This window comes from Podarcis tiliguerta (assembly GCF_965153285.1).
Source record: "Podarcis tiliguerta genome assembly, chromosome: 16".
NCBI lineage: Eukaryota > Metazoa > Chordata > Lepidosauria > Squamata > Lacertidae > Podarcis > Podarcis tiliguerta.
Window position 1 is genome coordinate 8,240,124 of NC_139549.1, and position 18,681 is coordinate 8,258,804.

At 46.8% G+C, this 18,681-nt stretch overlaps 2 protein-coding genes across 2 annotated transcripts; one reads left to right on the forward strand and one right to left on the reverse strand.

Moving 5' to 3' along the window:
* Positions 1-241: 241 nt before the first annotated feature.
* Positions 242-11,703, forward strand: ILF2 (interleukin enhancer binding factor 2). The gene is made up of 15 exons (XM_083416712.1): positions 242-406; positions 2,088-2,147; positions 2,746-2,788; positions 3,268-3,372; positions 3,962-4,039; positions 4,910-5,012; positions 5,120-5,185; positions 5,633-5,749; positions 5,988-6,066; positions 7,217-7,304; positions 8,147-8,208; positions 8,318-8,432; positions 9,677-9,767; positions 10,927-11,095; positions 11,567-11,703. The coding sequence occupies exons 1-14, from the start codon at positions 402-404 to the stop codon at positions 11,085-11,087; spliced, it is 1,173 nt and encodes a 390-aa protein (XP_083272838.1). The 5' UTR covers positions 242-401; the 3' UTR covers positions 11,088-11,095; positions 11,567-11,703.
* A 503-nt stretch (positions 11,704-12,206) lies between these two features.
* On the reverse strand, positions 12,207-17,064 carry SNAPIN (SNAP associated protein). The gene is made up of 4 exons (XM_083416873.1): positions 16,803-17,064; positions 15,275-15,321; positions 13,581-13,699; positions 12,207-12,677 (listed from the first exon to the last, which is right to left on the reverse strand). Exons 1-4 carry the CDS (start codon positions 16,973-16,975, stop codon positions 12,573-12,575), a joined length of 444 nt encoding a protein of 147 aa, XP_083272999.1. The 5' UTR covers positions 16,976-17,064; the 3' UTR covers positions 12,207-12,572.
* Between the last annotated feature and the right edge of the window lie 1,617 nt (positions 17,065-18,681).

The following is an 18,681-nucleotide window of genomic DNA, read 5'->3' on the forward strand; positions in this document are numbered from 1 at the left end:
CTCCCACTAAGCCCTGCCCTATTGGTCACACTTCCTGCTGCCAACTTTGCCATTGGCTCGCCTTTCGCGGGGCGTGCGCGAGTCTTCCGAATGACAGACGTTCCAAAGCAACCAATGAGATGACGGAAGCTTAGACGTGGGCGGGAAGCCACTGTGGGGAACGAGGACGGGATTGGCTGAAGGAAGGGAGCCGCGGCGGCAGCCAATAACAACGGCTGCTACTGCCTAAGGGGACCAATAGCGGTGCAGCTTGTTGCGAGGTGCGCAGAGCGGCGGGCGCAAGTGTAGGCCGGGCGGCTTTTCTTTCATATTTCCTCGGCCCCCTCCCCCCACATTCGCCGCACCGTTTCTTTTTTTTTTTAACGCCTGAGGAGCAGCGGCGGTTATTGCTCGTCGGAATCATGAGGCGAGTAAAGGGAGGGGGGGGAGAAATGGGGGAGGGGCTGGCACGTGGCCGGGGAGGGGAATTGGGGGCAGGGAGAGGGGAATGGAAGGATTGGGGGTGAAGGCGGGCGCTCACTTTTTGTGAGGAGGGCGCTTATTTGGGGCGAACTGTGCTCAAAAAGCAGGACAGGGAAACCCCCGAACCTCCAGGGACTAATTTTCTACCAGAATATGGGAGCGCGCGAGAGGGAGAGATAGACTGCTGCTGCACTTGGAAGCACCACCTCCGGCTGTCGTCTGCCTGCCCTGTCCCCCTGCCAAGTGCCATATAACGGGGCGGGACAGGATGGCTAAAGATGGAATTCCCCTTGCCCCTCCTAAGGACGCATGGAAGACGGAGCGAGATTGTTTTCTCCTGCTCTGGAGGGCAGGGCTCGAGATTCCAACAGGGGTCGGACTAGATGACCCTTGGTGCCCCCTTCCAACTCCCACAGTACAGCGGTACCTCGGGTTACATACGCTTCAGGTTACAGAGTCCGCTAGCCCAGAAATAGTACCTCGGGTTAAGAACTTTGCTTCAGGATGAGAACAGAAATCATGCAGCAGGAGGCCCCATTAGCTAAAGTAGTACCTCAGGTTAAGAACAGTTTCAGGTTAAGAATGGACCTCCGGAACGAATTAAGTACTTAACCCGAGGTACTACTGTACTATCATTCCATGAACAGAAGAAGAGCCCGGCTGCTGGATCAAGTCCCAATGGCCCATCTTAGTCCAGTATCCTGGTCCCACAGCTGCCCCAAAGGGAAGCACACAAGCAAGATCCGCACAACACAGATAGCCGTCTCTCCCTTTCTGGCCACTGGCATTCAGAGGCATCATGGCTGGTAGCCATGGGTACTTTCCTTCTCCCATGAATTTGCCGAATCCACTTTGATAGCTGTCCAGGTTGGTGTACACCACTGCCCTCCTATGGGAGGGAGATACAACAGCCAAAGGGTGGACCCCCAGGTACTGAAGTAATCTACCCTTTCTGCATCAGATAACAGAGAGGGGTGAGATAGCTGAAGGTGAGGCTTCCAGGGGCAGATGCAGTCTACCTCTCTGCAGTCAGCAGGTAATGGGGAGATAGACTTCACAACAAGAGCGGGTTGGGCTTGGGGCTTCATGGGCCTTGGGTGTTATTGAGCTTCGAAAGGCATGTGTGACTTCACTGGATAGTTACAGGTAGGTAGCCGTGTTGGTCTGCTGTAGTCGAAATAAAATAAAATAAATTCTTCCAGTAGCACCTTAGAGACCAGCTAAGTTAGTTATTGGTAGTTATACCAATAACTAACTTAGTTGGTCTCTAAGGTGCTACTGGAAGGATTTTTTAAATTTTTATTTTATTCACTGGATAGCAGAAGTGAACTTAGGATAACCTTTGGTATGCCCAACCTGATATTGTCAACCCCACATGTGAGGACCCTGCGGCCCGGCAGATGTTGCTAGACTCCAACTCTCATCAGCTCCAGCCAACATGGACAAGAGTCATGAATGATGGGCTTCCGGATGGAGGGCACCAGTTGCCCGATGCTTAATGTAAATGGGGGGGGGGGGGAAGGATGTAAGAAAACAAACCTCTGGGAACAGCTGATAGCAGATTGTGGCTCTTGCTTGTACTTATGACTTTTTTCCCCGTCTTCTTCTACCATGATTTCTTTCAGGGGTGACAGAGGCCGTGGTCGTGGCGGACGCTTTGGTTCTCGGGGTGGTCCTGGCAGTGGGTAAGTCCCACATGAAAGTTAGGCACCTGTCCATTTCTAGCAGCACAAACACAGGAAACTGCCTTATATTGTGCAGGGCCGTTGGTCCATCTACCTGCTCAGTATTGTCTCCACTAACGGCAGCAGCTGTCCAGGGTTTCAGGCAGGGTTCTCTCCAGGGAATACTGAAGGAAGCCCACTGGTCTATTCAGCAAAGTTTTACCTGCAATGACTGGAAGCAGGCAGGCGTTCAGATAGGAGACATTTCCATCCATACAAGGCCAAAATGGATCAACTGAAACTGTGTCTCGGTAGACAGAACACACTATGGTTTAGATGGCCAAGTTTTCTAGGCAGGAAGCCTCATTGGTTCTGCTGCTGTGGCTTCCTCCCAAGCATAAGCATGTCTACTTGGGAGTAACTTATTGAATATACTGGGGCTGAATAATCACACATAGGCTCTTGGTGTCAGCTTCACATCCTTCTTCCTTATAACATCCCTTAAGTAAAGTCAGGATAAGCTAAAGAACATGATCCAACCTGTTACATAGGTCTTGAATGTACTGTAAAATCAAAGAGCAAAATCAAAGCTCACCTTCCTATGTTAACTGTGTTTCAGGTTCCGACCCTTTGTGCCTCACATCCCTTTTGACTTCTATGTGGTAAGTAGGCCTGACGGGTGCTTTTGAATGTGGCTGGCAGTCAGAAGTTTGTCTTGGGAAATTAAAAATCAACCCAGCAAGCTGTGGGATTGGAGAACTTGGAAGCTTTCTGGATACAGCCACGAAATGGTGCGCCTGCATTCTCAAAATATGCTAGGAAAAAAGTAGTGCGCAGGGTTGACATCAATTTTTGTAATGCCTTGCAGTAGGAATCAGACTTTTAGACCCACGCATAAGTACACATGAGGAGATGGGTGAGATCAAATTGGAGGCTCTACCTTGCCTTAAAAAACAAAAACTGTCCTGTTTGTTCAATATCTGCCTGTTGTTGGTGGCTGTGTCACATGCACAGATTGCTGTTTGGTGGTGCTGAGTGGTGAAAGCACATATATGAACGCTGCCTAAATGGGACCAGTGAGGATGAACATAGTGCAGTGTGTGTGTCAAAGTCTTCATAATGGTGTCCTTCTTTCCTTCAGTGCGAAATGGCTTTCCCCCGTGTGAAACCAGCCCCAGATGAGACTGCCTTCAGCGAAGCCTTGCTAAAGAGAAATCAGGACCTTGCTCCCACTTCTGCTGAACAGGTGTGTCCTGCATGATTGCTGCACTCTCCCCGGTAGAATTAAGAAGTTTCTGTCTAGAAGGTGGGATAGGAACCCTGCATAAAATTATTCAGTTGCTTTTCTTACATAGGGGTGGTCAGACCTCTGTTTCCTCTAGGAGTTAAAATAAAACAATAATAAATTAAAAGGCAGTAATGCTCTGTGAGCTAAAAATTGAAAGCAGTAATCGTCATTAAACGTCATATTGCCTACAATTTCTTAGAGGCCTTTCACCACCCGTTCTCGAAAAATAAGCCACGTTCCTGAAGTTAAGACTTAAATTATTCCCGAAATAATAGTTACTAAATCTCCTAGTTAGATTACATTGCAGTCCTTCCTTGATATACGAACATAGTCTTGTCTTTTTTACTTTAGGCATTGTAATATGAAGGGCAAAGGATACATTTAACTGCTATTGTGTAATTTGTGATTTTGATTGGATGTTTTATTTATTAGTATGTTAAATTTTGCACAGCTGCGTTGAACTGCCATTTGCACATTAAAATACGGTATATAAATCAGGTAATAAACAAATAGCTGCATACTACTCTATTTCCCCCTTCTGTACTAGGCTTCTATCCTCTCTCTGGTGACCAAGATCAACAATGTGATTGACAACTTGATTGTGGCTCCAGGAACATTTGAAGTGGTGAGTCAGTCTTCACCGAGAAGACATTGGGAGAATACTCATGTTTAGCAAGGGAGTATGTGTTTTCATCTGAAGGGTTGTGGTTTGCCGTGAGACTTCTCTCAGTAGACACAATTGCCAAACTGGGATTGAAACAGAATCTCCGCTGAGCCAACCTCCAGGCAGGATCGCATCAGTCCCTCCAGCCTAGATTTCAGAGTGTCACAGGCAACAGCTTTTTTAAAGTTTACATTTGAATTTCTGAGCAAGTGCTGTGGGCACCATCCTCTCCGCTCATCTCTTTCCCCACTCCCCGGATCAGCCACCCCAAAAGTGACAGGCTCTGAGCCTGTAAAAACATAGAGCTGAAAGAGGAAGTGGGAAAGAGTGTGACTTCCAACTTCCTTTTTTAGCTCTGTGTACTTTTTCAAGGGGACGCGGGTGGCACTGTGGGTAAAAGCCTCAGCGCCTAGGGCTTGCCGATCGAAAGGTCGGCGGTTCGAATCCCCGCGGCAGGGTGCGCTCCCGTTGCTCGGTCCCAGCGCCTGCCAACCTAGCAGTTCGAAAGCACCTCCCGGTGCAAGTAGATAAATAGGGACCACTTACTAGCGGGAAGGTAAACGGTGTTTCCGTGTGCGGCTCTGGCTCACCAGAGCAGCGATGTCACGCTGGCCACGTGACCCGGAAGTGTCTCCAGACAGCGCTGGCCCCCGGCCTCTTAAGTGAGATGGGCGCACAACCCTAGAGTCTGTCAAGACTGGCCCGTACGGGCAGGGGTACTTTTACCTTACTTTTTCAAGAGAGAAAGGGCAGTGGGCTTGGAGGCTTTGTGGGCCAATTTGGGAAGATCTGAATAGTATTTTTATGTGTATGTCTCTCTCGCCTTACCAGCAAATCGAAGAGGTTCGCCAAGTGGGATCCTACAAGAAAGGAACCATGATGACTGGCCACAATGTGGCAGATCTAGTTGTGATCCTGAAAATCTTGCCCACATGTAAGTTTTCGTATTCGCAAAGGGAAGGGAAAATGGCAGAGTGGGGTGGGGAGTGTGTTCTAATGGAGCCTTCTGCAATGAATTTTGACTTCTGCTTCCATCCACAGTGGAAGCTGTTGCCGCCTTGGGAAACAAAGTTGTGGAAAGCCTGAGGACGCAGGATCCTGCTGAAGGTGAGCAGCACGTTTTGTCTGCCATTGCTCTGTTCTATGCATCAGCACACTCAGTGCTGCATTCCAAGCAAAATAACCCCAGGGAAAAAAGTATATGCTAGTGGCACAGTCAAGAAACAAATGGACACTTGAGCCGAGCCGCCTCAGGAAAACACCTGTCTTTTGCCTCAAATGCAATTGGCTGGATTTGGGATGGGAAGACTGTGGCATTCCAGATACTGCTTGACTCCAAGTCCCATTATCTCTTATAATTGGCCATGATTGGGCTGCTGGTAGTTGGAGTCCAGCAACATCTGAAGGACCACTGATTTGGGCAAGATTCACTACTGGGGTCCAAAGTACTATCTGGTCCACAATATAGAGAGAAATCTCACCAAGCATTGAGATCTGTAGCTACTCTTCAGTCACTTCTTGGCTCATTTCATCCCTGATTTTTTCTCCCCTTAGTACTGACCATGCTGACCAATGAGACCGGCTTCGAAATCAGTTCTGCAGACGCAACAGTGAAGATTCTTATAACCACTGTGCCCCCCAACCTCCGCAAGCTGGATCCCGAGCTGCATTGTAAGGAAATCCAGGCAGTTTGTTTTCTCTGCAGTGGAGGGGCAGGGGGAAGGGCAGGATGGATGGAAGTTGACCTTGCTTAAATAGGTTGTGCTTTTGGTAGAAGAGTAGAAAAGAGCAACCTGCCCAGAGGGCCTTGTGTGCTGTTTTTATTGGGTTGAGGTGTGTGTGCCCAGCATAGACGGCAGGAGTGTTTCCCTAATGCTGCCACTTCTGTCGTCTTCTCTCCGCTCACCAGTGGATATCAAAGTGCTTCAGAGTGCTCTGGCAGCTATCCGACACGCTCGCTGGTTTGAGGAAAACGCGTCTCAGTCCACGTAAGTCTCTCTCCCTTTGTGCCTGGGGAGTCACCTTTCCTCCTCTTGCAGAGGTGGCCCTCCAAGCCTTCTAGCCTTGCTTTTGCCCCCAAGGTGTTTTTTTAAAAAAACAAAACACCTAACTGCAGTGTCCTTGAGCTCTAATAATGTCGCTTGCTGTCTGCATGTAGGACAGAGAGGTGTGTGCAAGAAACTAACCTATGGCATAACGGTTATATTTACATTTGTTCCTATGCCCAATTTTGCCTCTGCCCCCCGCCCACCAGAAGGGAATGCCGCCTTCAGGCTCAAAAAGGTTCTCCTGCCCTTGTGGAAGGACATAGGGGAGGAAGCTCCCCAATCTGTAAAACTTAAGGCAGACTAGGGTCAACCTTAGCTCTTACACTGGGAAACATCAAGGCTTTGATGCACCTCTGAGTTTGGACTTGCTCCAGCTGCTTGCTTTTGGTGCTCTTGGTCCAGGTCCTAACCCCTGGCAGAACTCCCATATCTTGGGGACGTATGTCTATTCACAATGAGCCTCCTTCTGATTCTCCGGACTCTGGCATGGGGGCAGTTGAGGCACAAGGATGAGGTGTTCTTTGTGTAGATTTGCTCGCTTCTAGTGCTGCTTGTGCAAGATTCATGCCTTTGCACTTGGTTCACTTAAGCTGGCATAAGAGCAGTAGCCTTGCTGGATCAGACCAAAATGTCAGTTTAGTCCAGCATCCTGTTTTGTAAAGTGGCTTACCAGGTGTCTCTGGGAGGCCCACAAGTAGTATATGAAGACAGAAGCCAAAACTTAAACACAGAATTTGCCCCCTTGCAGATGTCATTCAGAGGTAAATGCCTCTAAATAGGGAGATTTCATGTAGCTTTTGTGGCTAATCCACCAATGGACACCCTCCTCTTTAGTAGTATAGAGTCCAGTATTCTAGAGAAAACCATCACCACCATTTGTTCTAGAAAATTTATAAACGGCTTGATCCAAACACACACCCACACACCCAGCATGGTTCAAATAAATAAAACATGGCTACAGCCCACAAGCTAATTCAAAACAAATACACAAAAAAACTATCATTTTAAAACAAAGATAGTATCAACAACACAATAGATAGATACATAGATAGATACATATTCTGGGGATGACATTGTTACCTTCTTTCAGAGTGAAAGTCTTGATCCGTCTGCTGAAGGACCTCAGGATGCGGTTCCCAGGCTTTGAACCCCTCACACCCTGGATTCTCGACCTGCTGGTATGTGGAGAGATCAAGGGCAGGTGCTTGGCTTCCAGTCTGGCCCGATTCTCTAATGGTGGCTGCTTCATGTTATGCTTTCTTGATCAAAACATTCAAGCATCCTGTTTTTGCGGTTGAGAGAAGCTTGGCAGCGATCTGCATCCCTTTTGCCTGTGTGACAACACTTTGAAGTTGTAGATCAGAACTAGGACTGATCTTTTTTTAAAAAAATCATGAATTTAAAACAGTTAAGGAAGGCAGAGACGATGGAGAAACAGGAAATGAATGTGGAGACTCCATTGGGTCAAAGACAGTCTCCTGAATAATTTAATCCATAATATAGTGCATACTTAGAAGGGTTGTTTTTCATTTGCAGGTAATTGCATAAGATTGAGGTGCTCCTTAACTTTTTTCCCCTGCGAATATAAATATTCTGCACGGAAGGAAAGGGTGACAACATATTTACTATATATATTGGAAAGTTGTGTGCTGTGCATTTGGACACCTCCTTAGGCAGTGGAACCAATTTGCTGCATGTTGTCTCCTGAGATCAATGAGCAGCTTTTCACTTACCTTTGGATCCAGTTGGATGCCATTTTGAATCAAGATGGTAGAGTGAACCTTGCCAAACCACTGATTTCAAAACTCCACTGGTTTTCGTTTGTTTCCTAAAATTCCTGAGCAGCTCCAGGTATGAGGCTGCCAGTGCTTAATGAAATAAAATGTCTTCTTAGTAAGCCCAACTGAATTTAGTTGGAATCCATTCCCAAGTCAACACAGACAGAATTGTATTGCCAGTAACTGGGGAAGCAGGATGGAGAAAACAAAGCTCTACTATTTGCTCTTCTCTTTGGTTCTAGGGACACTATGCTGTGATGAACAACCCCACACGGCAGCCCTTGGCTCTCAATGTCGCCTACAGGTATAGTCAAAACACTTTTAAAATTCGGGGGGAGAAGAAGAGAATTTGTGTCTTCCAAATGCTACATGGCGGGGGTGTTATCATTACTAATCTTGCTGCTTCTTCGCAGGCGCTGCCTTCAGATCTTGGCCGCTGGGCTCTTCCTTCCTGGTTCTGTCGGCATCACTGACCCCTGTGAGAGCGGGAACTTCAGAGTCCACACAGTTATGACCCTGGAGCAGCAGGTAACCCATCCCCCTCCTTTAACTGAGATACAGTGGTGCCTCGCAAGACGAAAAGAATCCGTTCCGTGAGTCTCTTCGTCTAGCGGTTTTTTCGTCTTGCGAAGCAACCCCATTAGCGCTATTAGCGGTTTAGCGGCTATTAGCGGCTTTTAAAGGCTTAAGGGATTAGCGGATTAGCTGCTAAAAGGCTATTAGCAGCTTAGTGCCTTAGAAAAAGGGGGTGGGGAGCGAAAAAAAATCGCAGGAACTCGCAAGACATTTTCGTCTTGTGAAGCAAGCCCATAGGAAATAGGTTCTGCGAAGCACCTCCAAAACGGAAAACCCTTTCGTCTAGCGGGTTTTCCGTCTTGCGAGGCATTCGTCTTGCGGGGTACCACTGTACCGTACAATCCAAGGATTTAGGTTGGGCGGTGGGGACACCCGTACAAGAATGTACAAGAAGGGTTGAGGACCTGTGGCTCTCCCAAGTGTTGTTGGAACCACAACTCAACATCGTCCCTGACTGTTGGCCATGCTGGCTGGGGCTGATGGGAGTTGGGAGCCCATCAACCATCTGCAGGGCCACGTGATCCACACACACATACACCAGTTACATATGCATGCCTGATTGGTTGAGATACGTGTCTGGGAAAGGGGGTGGGGATCCTGTGGCCCTCCAAATGCTGCTGGACTCCCAGCTCACATTCTCCCTATCCACTGGCCCTTCCGGGGCTTATGGGAGCTCAACACCACATGAAGGACCATCGCTGGTATAGTGGCTATAAACATGAGCTGAAGGCCCTTGCTTCTGCCACAGACTTAGTATACATGGCTTTAGCCAAACCTCTACTCTTAATAACATTGGCCGGCCTGCCAGGGCTGTTTCAAAGTAAACTCTGTGAAAGATGTGTCAGCTATTCAAATACTTTCTGGAGCAAGATGAGCACCATGCCTCCAGCTTCTCAGCAGATTTTGGCCTCCTACAAATAATTCTAATCCTCATGGCTAAAAGCCCTGCATAGGATTGTCAGAGGTGGAAATGAGCCCATAGATTTCACACATGCTTTGAGATGCTTTGCAGATTACAGAAGCATGAAGTTCAACTACTATGTGCCGTGCACTGTTTGAAGAGGCAAGCGTGTGTGTGCCCTTGCTGTCGGTTAGAGATAAATGTGCTGTGCAGGTAGATCTTCAAGAAGCCTTGAAGATGCTCTGAAAGTGCAGGGAGGGGGCGATGTGTGACTGGTCTTTCTATTTCCATCTAGGACATGGTCTGCTACACAGCCCAAACCCTGGTCCGCATTCTCTCTCATGGCGGATACCGGAAGATCCTCGGGCAAGAAGGAGATGCCAACTGTAAGTAGGAGCTGTGGCTCAGTGGCTGGAGCATATGTCCGGGATCTCCTTGTTGGGCTGGGACACCCTCCAGATGGAAACCTTGGAGAATGCCAGTCAGAGTAGACGGTATAGAGCTAGATGGACCCAAGAGTCTCACCAGGTACAAGGCAGGTTCCTATGTTGGAAAGACAGATAGAAAGTGGGGCTCTCTCAAACAGTTTTGCTGGGACAGGCCTGCTCAATCAGGCCTCCTCTCCTTCAGCTGGCACCTGGGAGCAGGTGTTTCTTCAGACTGCCTCCATGGGAGATAGGAAGAAGGGCTCACTCACTCCTGTTTCATCAGGTGCCTCCTGCCCCGGACCGGGCCACCTGGCCATTATAAAACAACTGTTTAAGAAGCAGTGCCCAAGTTTTTTGTCCCCCAATTCCTTTTGTGTGCAGCGTTCCTTTAAATACAAGTATACAGGCAGGGTCTGTCTTGTTTTAACTGATTGTACATAAGCCAATCTGGGAGCCCTTTGGGCCAAAACCAGGGTGCAGATATTCTAAATAAATAAATAAAATAAAGAGTGGGGGCACTGGCACACATTATCACTCAGCTATTGTAACCAAGGAAGTAACTAGTCTACCTCTAGGCAAGTGAGCAGCAGCAGCCTCAGGTGTTAAAATATTATTGGCACCAAATCTTGTGCTAGAGGAATCGGGTGGTCTACATATAGAAATAAGGCCACACTTTGTTCTACTACATTGCAGCCTTTGGCTGTAGTTGAGGTGAAAGATGTTTAGAAATAGGCAGCGAAAATCCAACAGGAGAGTTATCTTAGGGGAGATGTGCCATGGCTGAGAGATGGTTTGTCAGCAGCGTCAAACAGTAATCCTAATCACATTTATCCTGAGTATGACTTGGTATGACTTAAATTCAGAATAAGATGAGCATAGGATTGCATGCTGGCCCTCGGCTGCTCATTCCTCGGTGCACTTAGCCCAGGTATTTGGAACCCATGGCCTTGCGGGTGAACTACAACTCCCCTCATTCCTGGTCATAATTGCTAAAACTGCTGGGAGCTGCAGTTCAGCAACATCTGGAGGGCCGAAGGTTCCTGCTCTAGTGCAGTGTTCATTGTACAGACTTAACTACCTGACTCACAACCACCCTGGAACATTCCTTGTTTCGCAGACCTGGCTACCGAGATGTCTACCTGGGAAGGTGTGATTGTGACCCCGTCGGAGAAAGCATACGAGAAACCACCTGAGAAGAAGGAAGGGGAAGAGGAGGAAGAGAACCAGGAAGAGACTGCTCCCGGAGAAGAGGAAGAAAGCATGGAAACCCAAGAGTGACCTGCCAGGTGTGATGTGGCGGATTCAAGGGGGCAGCCCTCTCTGGTTTCTCTTGCCCCTGACAGTAACACAGCTCTCCCAGCACACCTGATTGATAGCTGGTTATGCCAAGAGCTCCCTCGTCCACTCCAGCCACCTTTATTCCCTCTTCCTGGCTTTCCTTCCACTGAGCCTGTTGACTTGGTGTCTATTCTGGATATGTTCACCCTGGTGGCGAGAGCTACAGATGGCACTCTGTCCCACACCCTCTTGGAGCTGTGTGTGCTTTCCAAGGCTGAGGTTAAATTTCCTGGGTCATACTTTTTACCAAGGACCCCTTGAAAAGTGGCGTGCCTGTTTGTTTTATTTGACTGGTGGGGTGGATAAGAAATTAGTGACCCCCTACGCACCTGTGTTGCTTAGAATGCTGATTTAGAAGCAAAGAGGAGGAGAAATGGCCTGAGCTGGTGTTCAAGAGCTGTTTTGCTTCTGTCTTTCAGTGACCTCTCCCCTTGCCTCTGCTACTGATGGATGGACAGCTGAAGAAGGCCAAACCTGACTCCCTTTTCCGTGTGTTATTCTAATTGTCTTGTTTTTTTAAAATTCTTGCTATTAAAATTGTGTTTTCCTTTTAAAAGCTGTTAGTTGGTTCGTCTGTCTGGGTGCTGGATCTACCAATTGGTTACATCAACTGATAAGAACCAGGATCTGTTACAAGTGTGACCTCCAGAAAGTGATCAAGCACCTAAAATGGCAACTTTTTTTTTAACGAAAAGGCTAGCAATTTTTGCAAACTCTTAGCTGTCTCTCAGCAGGACCTCCTTTATTTTGATCAAGAGTGAGAACTAGGAGACTTTTTTTAGCAGAAGAAATAGTAAACGGAGCTGAAACCAAGCTCGTTGGGCACTGAGCACCAGGCTTAGAACTTCAGGCCAGGGGATGCTCGAGAAAAGCAGAAAATCTATTTAAAAGTCAGACCTCCAGCGTGTTGCTATTCCCAAATATGTCGCTTAGATCATCTTTGTTCCCATTTGCTTTTCCTTTGCACGAAAAGTTTCCATGACTAGCAGCTTAACCCCGCGTTCGCTACAACAGCTTTCAGAAACCCCCAAAGTGCAACCGACTGAGCACAAGGAGGCCTTGTCCTGTGTTAACTAGCAGTGAACTTTTATTGCACAAGCAAGAGGAACCATTCTCGGCCACATTCAGCGTGCACATTCTGCAGCCATAAGCAGGCCCAATTGCACCAACTCCACCTGAAAGAGTACCTCGGCAGGGGGAAGCATGATAGGAAATTTGTGCCCAAAACCTTTCTTTCTTTATGAGATGAGGAGTCTTCCGTATGCAGGAATTCCTGTCCGCGGGGCAGGAGCTTTTCCTAGCACCATGCAGTGCCCAACAGCCCAACTCTTTATCTTTCTCCGTGTTGTGCTTAGAAGCTGGCAGCATCCGTAAGGAAATGGCAGCTCTGGAAATTGCACCACTTTTCCCTTAGGAAAGGTCCTCTCATTTGCTGGGCGAGCCTTGGGGGTAGCTACCGCCGGTTTCAAGCATGGCTTTTCTGCGGGCAGTCTCCTTCGCTATACCATGGCTGAGCCTTCTCAAGCGCTCCTGTAAAGGAGAAGAAATGGTTTCAGCAAGTTTCATAAGCAGTGAAGACGGCTCCATTTACACATTCTAGTCCTCTTGAAGTGCAGGAGACCATCGCCAACTGGGCAGAGCTACATTGTTGTGCTGCCGGCCCTTTGTACGATACGTTTTCAGTCAGGACTTGCACCTTCCAACAAGATCTTTGTGAAAAAATGAAGGGTCAGCATTCTAAATAGCCTGCCTGCTGGTCCTATAGCCCAAAGGCGAGGGAAAAAGAGTTAAATCAATCCATAGTGTTAAGTGCCATCCATAATATCTGGAAGGCAGTGGGTTAACAAAGGAGACCTTCAAGACTTCTTTTTCCCCCAAGCACATACTGACACCTCAGCGTGTTTCTATAATTACTGGGGCTGAAGAGGACTATAGAAGATGTTGAGCATGGAAGCAACTGAACCACCAAACCTAGAACAGAATCAGTGTAATGTGCTTCTAAATGCCCAACCTCTAGGTCCCGATTGTCACAGTTAAATATTTTTATATTGCAAATCACCCTGTGACCCTCAGATACTAAGGGTGGTATATAAATTTAATAAATAAATTACAGTCCTGAGTTTCCAGGTAGGAACCTGCCTTAAACCAGGTCCAATGACTAGTCCATCTGGCTCAATACTGTCTACTCTCCCTAACAGCAGCCGTCTGGAGTTTCAGGCAAAGAGCCCCCCCCCCCCTTCCCCCTACCTGAAGATGCTGTGGATCAAATACAAGGTGTGCCAAGGCAGATTTTCTACCACAGAGCAGTGAGGGCCTATTCTGGCTGCCAGCTCCAGCAACTTAAAAGAGCTGTAACATGTTACATAAGAGGAAGGTTGGTATAAAAAGTCCATCCATCCCTCTCTCTCTCACACACACACACACAACACACACCTGAGCATTTTGCAAGATGTTATTCACAAGGACAACTCTGCGCCGGGCATTGAGCAGCTTCTTGACGTAAGGGTCCAGGTCGAGGGCTACCTTCTGGTCTTCGTTGATGCGACACAGCTCTAGTTGGGGAAGAGAGAGGGGGGAAAGGTTTTTAGGCACGAGTCCGATCGGGATATGAACCATGAATTTCCACATCACCCATGGCAGAGTAGACATCAGCAAATGACCTACAAGGCAAGATCTAGGATTTTACCCACCTTTCACCACAGGTCCCAGGGTGGGTTCCGACAGTTTGAAATTCAGAATGTAAAACAAATTAAAGCCGTAGGAATAAGGTGGGCCCTGAAAACACACATCTTGGGCATCAAAAGGCCCTGAGTTCAATATGAAATAGTGCCAATTTGCTACTAACATGCCCTCCAGCAACTATCAATCACAGCCAGCAGGGCCCAACAGAAAGGGGTAGATGGGGAGTTGTAGTCCAGCGACATTTGGAGGGCCTCATTTTTTCCTTCCCCTAAAATAAAAGATGCCACACAGATTTAACACTATTCCCTGGAGGTGTATGGTGGGGAAAGATCTCAGATAATTTACAGGAGCACTATAATGTATTATTGGCCCTCTGCTGAAAGCCAGAGTGCATATCCTTGCCAGTAGGCATTGGCTAAAATTTAAAAAGGAGATAGGGCATATTTTAGAACTTTCTGCTTTCAAGGAGATGCTGAGTCTTAACAACAGGGTGACTCCATCTTGGAATCAGGGAATGCTACATGTTATTGATAAGTATGATCTTTCTTTGGACTTTCTTTGTTATACTTTGAGATGGCATCTCACCACATGAAATCTCCTATTTTAAAGCATTGTTTTTGTGCTGATCACACTTCTGCCTGGTATGCCAAACTACCCATTCAGACCCCTCGCCCTCACTACGTAACCAGCACCACAAATATCAAACAGAAAAGCCTTTACAGCTCTGCAGCTCCAGTCTATGTACGCTGCCATAGGTGAAAGATGCTATTGCCAGATCCCCCTATGAAGAGAGACTTTGCCCATGTGCCTGAAGACTTACCCCATTACTTACTAGTTTGCCCAGTCTACTAGGACTTAAGAGCAGCTTCATTCAAAGATTTAAATCTCCCAGTTAGAGCAACTGGGTATTTAATTAACTTTTTATTATAGGATAGCTCCTCCTACACCTCTGAAAAAGTGGTCTGTTTTGCCTTTAGAGAGCAATTTTAAAGAGAAAAGTTTATGGAGATAAAAAGCTAAATTCTTCAGGGGAGCAAACTTATCTGACAAAATGTCTGATTTTAATAATTATTTTAACTGTGTAATGTATTTTAACTTTTATAACAGCTTCAGCTAGACTAAATATATAAATAACAATTTTAACAATATTGGCCCTATGGGGCAGAAACTGCAGCTCAGAGAGGCTTCTTCTAACAAGACACTGCAGACTCTTTACTGCTCTGTGAATATGGGGCAGTCATTGCTTCATTTCTTAGCAGGTGATTCCAATGAGCTTATACAGGAAGGAATGAAATATTTTACAAACCAATACTGAAGTTGCTGTTACTTCCTGGTTGGGATAAAAAGGGGTAAAGTATTTAACAAATCCCAGAAATAACCAGTTCCTTCTGCCCTCCCAGTTATGTTCTCACCAAACATTCTTCCTGCTGTGCAGATATTCTTACCTGTGGCCAGGCTGTCGATGTGTTCCCGCAATTCCACTTGACTCTCCCTGCAAGGAGAAACAAGAAAGGAATATAACAGCCTGGGGGTGGGGGGGAATGTCATGGAAATTTACTAGCTCACAAAAAATAACATTCATGCTGGAGGACCGGGCTCCAAAAACCCCATGCAGCCAGGAAGCTCATTGGGGTGATCTCAGACATCTCTCCCAGCCTAACCTACCTCACAGGATTGTTGTGAGGATAAAATGGAAAACCACATGCACTACCTTGAAGGAAAAGTGGGCTAGAAGAGTAATAAGGAACTAAAATACCAGAGGGAGGTTCGTTCCCTCTCACCAGGAATCCCTGCTTCTGGAAATCGTGGGTGAGGGGGCCACAAATAATACCAATCAAAGGAGTTTGGAAAAGAGCCACAGCTCATTGATAAAAGTGTCTGCCTTGCAAGCAAAAATTCCCAGGTTCAACTGCATTTTCCAGGTAGGACTGGGAGAGACTCCCTGGTCTGAAGCCCTGGAGAGCCAGGTGGACAATACTGAGCTAGATGGACTCCGTATAATCAGGGCCGGATTTAGTTTGATGAGGCCCTAAGCTACTGAAGGTAACAGGGCCCTTTATATGTCCAGCTGTCCTTCATCAACAACAAATTGTCGCTCTTTTTTGTTTTGAATATATGCTATATGGTAATTTATGGACCTAATAGGTATCTAAAGCCATATCCACATAAAAAATGTATTTTATCAAAGTAATTGTTCATTGAAATACAATTAAGAAGTATATTAATTGTGAGATACAATTAAGAAGTAGTATATTAATAGTGAAAAAATTATTAAGCTCTAACTTGAAATGATTTTTTATTCATAACAAACTTAATAATGCAAACATATTTTTTCCCTTTAAATTTTTTGGGGGGCCCCAAGAGAGTGGGGCCCTAAGATATAGCTTGTTTAGCTTATACGTAAATCCGGCACTGCATGGTATAATCCTGTGAATTCCTGTCTTCAGATATGGGAAAGGCTTCTTCTCTCGGAAGACAGCAGCAGGGCTTGTTCTCTGCTGCTGCAGAACTTATGGATGGAAATACAGCGGTACCTCGAGTTAAGTACTTAATTCATTCCGGAGGTCCGTTCTTAACCTGAAACTGTTCTTAACCTGAAGCACCACTTTAGCTAACGGGGCCTCCTGCTGCCACCGGAGCACGATTTCTGTTCTTCTCCTGAAGCAAAGTTCTTAACCTGAAGCACTATTTCTGGGTCAGCGGAGTCTGTAACCTGAAGCGTATGTAACCTGAAGCATATGTAACCTGAGGTACCACTGTACACTTTAGAAAGCTGCATCCCTACTGATCTACCAACAGGGGCCGGGCAGGGTAGAGGAGCTGCACCTGGCTGACTTCTGCCTGCCAAGGCGCACATCTATCAAGGGCCAGGCAGCCGCTTTGGAAAGGCTGCGTTCCCCGCTCTCTGCAGGGGCGGGGCTGGCGTGAAGCAGCTGCGCCTGGAGAACTTCTGCCTGCCGCGCAGCAACTTGCCTGACGGCGTGGACGTGCGTGTCCAGCTGCCGCACGGCCGGCCGCAGGAACTCCAGCAGCCCCTCCGCGAAGAGGTCTCTGGCCGCGGGGCCAGCCGGGCTCGCCGGACCCGAAGGAACCGCCGCCGCCGCCGTCGTTGTGGTGGTTGTTGTCGTTGCCGCCGCCGCCGCCATCGCGCTTGACCTGACTGGCCGCCGCAAGGCCTGCCGGGATAACTTTGGTCAAGGGAAGCGAGAGCAACACCGCAAAGGATCACGGGAGGGCCGAGGAACAGGGCGGAGGAAGGAGAAGGCGGGATAGCTGACGTCTCGCGAGGAGTTCCGAGGGAAGGACGGGAACGCTGCCAGTGGGATTGTGGGAAATGAAGTCCTCTGCAGGCAGCTGGGAAATGTATTATTTGTGAAGCTTTTTGTGTTTGGTTTTTTTAACAGGGTTGTGTTTTGCTTTTTTTAAAAGTAGAACATAGAGAGAGGGTTGCACTTTTTTTTGGCGGTTGACTCAACTTGCTGCATGTATCATTCTTTACTCAGACTGGAAATAAGTCGCCTTTTATGAACGCTGTGGGATTCTCAGTGCAGTCCATATATATATATATATATATATATATATTTACATATATATATGTATATACACACACACATATGTATATATATATTTATTATATATATACAGTGGTGCCCCGCAAGACGAAATTAATTCGTTCTGCGAGTTTTTTCGTTCTACGAGTTTTTTCGTCTTGCGAAGCACCAATGTGTATTGACGGTTTCCCATAGGAATGCATTGGCGGTTTAAAAAAAAAGGTGCAAGACGTTTCGTCTTGCAAAGCAAGCCCATAGGGAAATCTGTCTTGCAAAGCAGCTCAGAAAACGAAAAACTCTTTCATCTTGCGAGTTTTTCGTCTTCCGAGGCATTCGTCTTGCAGGGCACCACTGTGTGTGTGTGTGTGTATATATATATATATATATATATATATATATATATATATATTGCAGTTTAAATCTGTTGCTGCAACTTTTTTTCATAGCTTAAGCCCTGCTGGAATCCGTGGGCTGTGGCTGTTTGGCACCCCCCCACACACACATATTAATACGTGGCTGTCATGAGGATAAAATGCCCCCTTAAGCTCCTCGGAGCAAAGGCGAGAAATAAATGCAACAATACAGGTAGGGAGAGCTACGTTAGAAGGGGGAAAAAACCCATTCTGTTCCAAATGATTAATAAGAAACAACCCCTTTAAAGTGGGAGGTGGGGAACACACGTTAAAAGCAATCATTCTGTTCCACAGAGACTCAGATTCTGCATTAAGAATCCTGCAACCTGTATATATCATGCAGATTAACCCGATGGGAGGATGGGGGGAAACTGCGGAATACCAGATTGTTTGCCCATCAGTCCAGATACAGGCTGTTCCTATCACCTGATGCCCAATCAGTTTAACCAGACCTGCTTGCCTTTATATATATATATTTCTGCCAATAACCAGTAGAACTGCTTGCCAGGGATTGAATCCTCTGCCCACAAGTCTTGTGTTCTACAGCCTCTCCCTCTTCCACGATCCTGCATTGAGAGAAAAAGCTGGGAAGTCACTTAGGCTGGCCGCTTCTCCACCTTTTCTGCTTCCTCCAGCCTGTACACGCATTTTAAACTCTTCTCTTAAGGACTAGAAGCTTGCATTCAAAACAAAATTGTGAGATGTTCGGGATATAGGATTCTGCACCCACTACCACATACATATAAAAAAGGTTCTGAAAATGCTTTTTTTAAAAAGCGTTTTTAAAAATACATTGAATTTTCTATAAGGCTCACCATTGCCATCTAGTGTCACAATGTATATTGTGCTTAAAACACACTTCAAACGTTTTATTTGCTGCTGTATAGC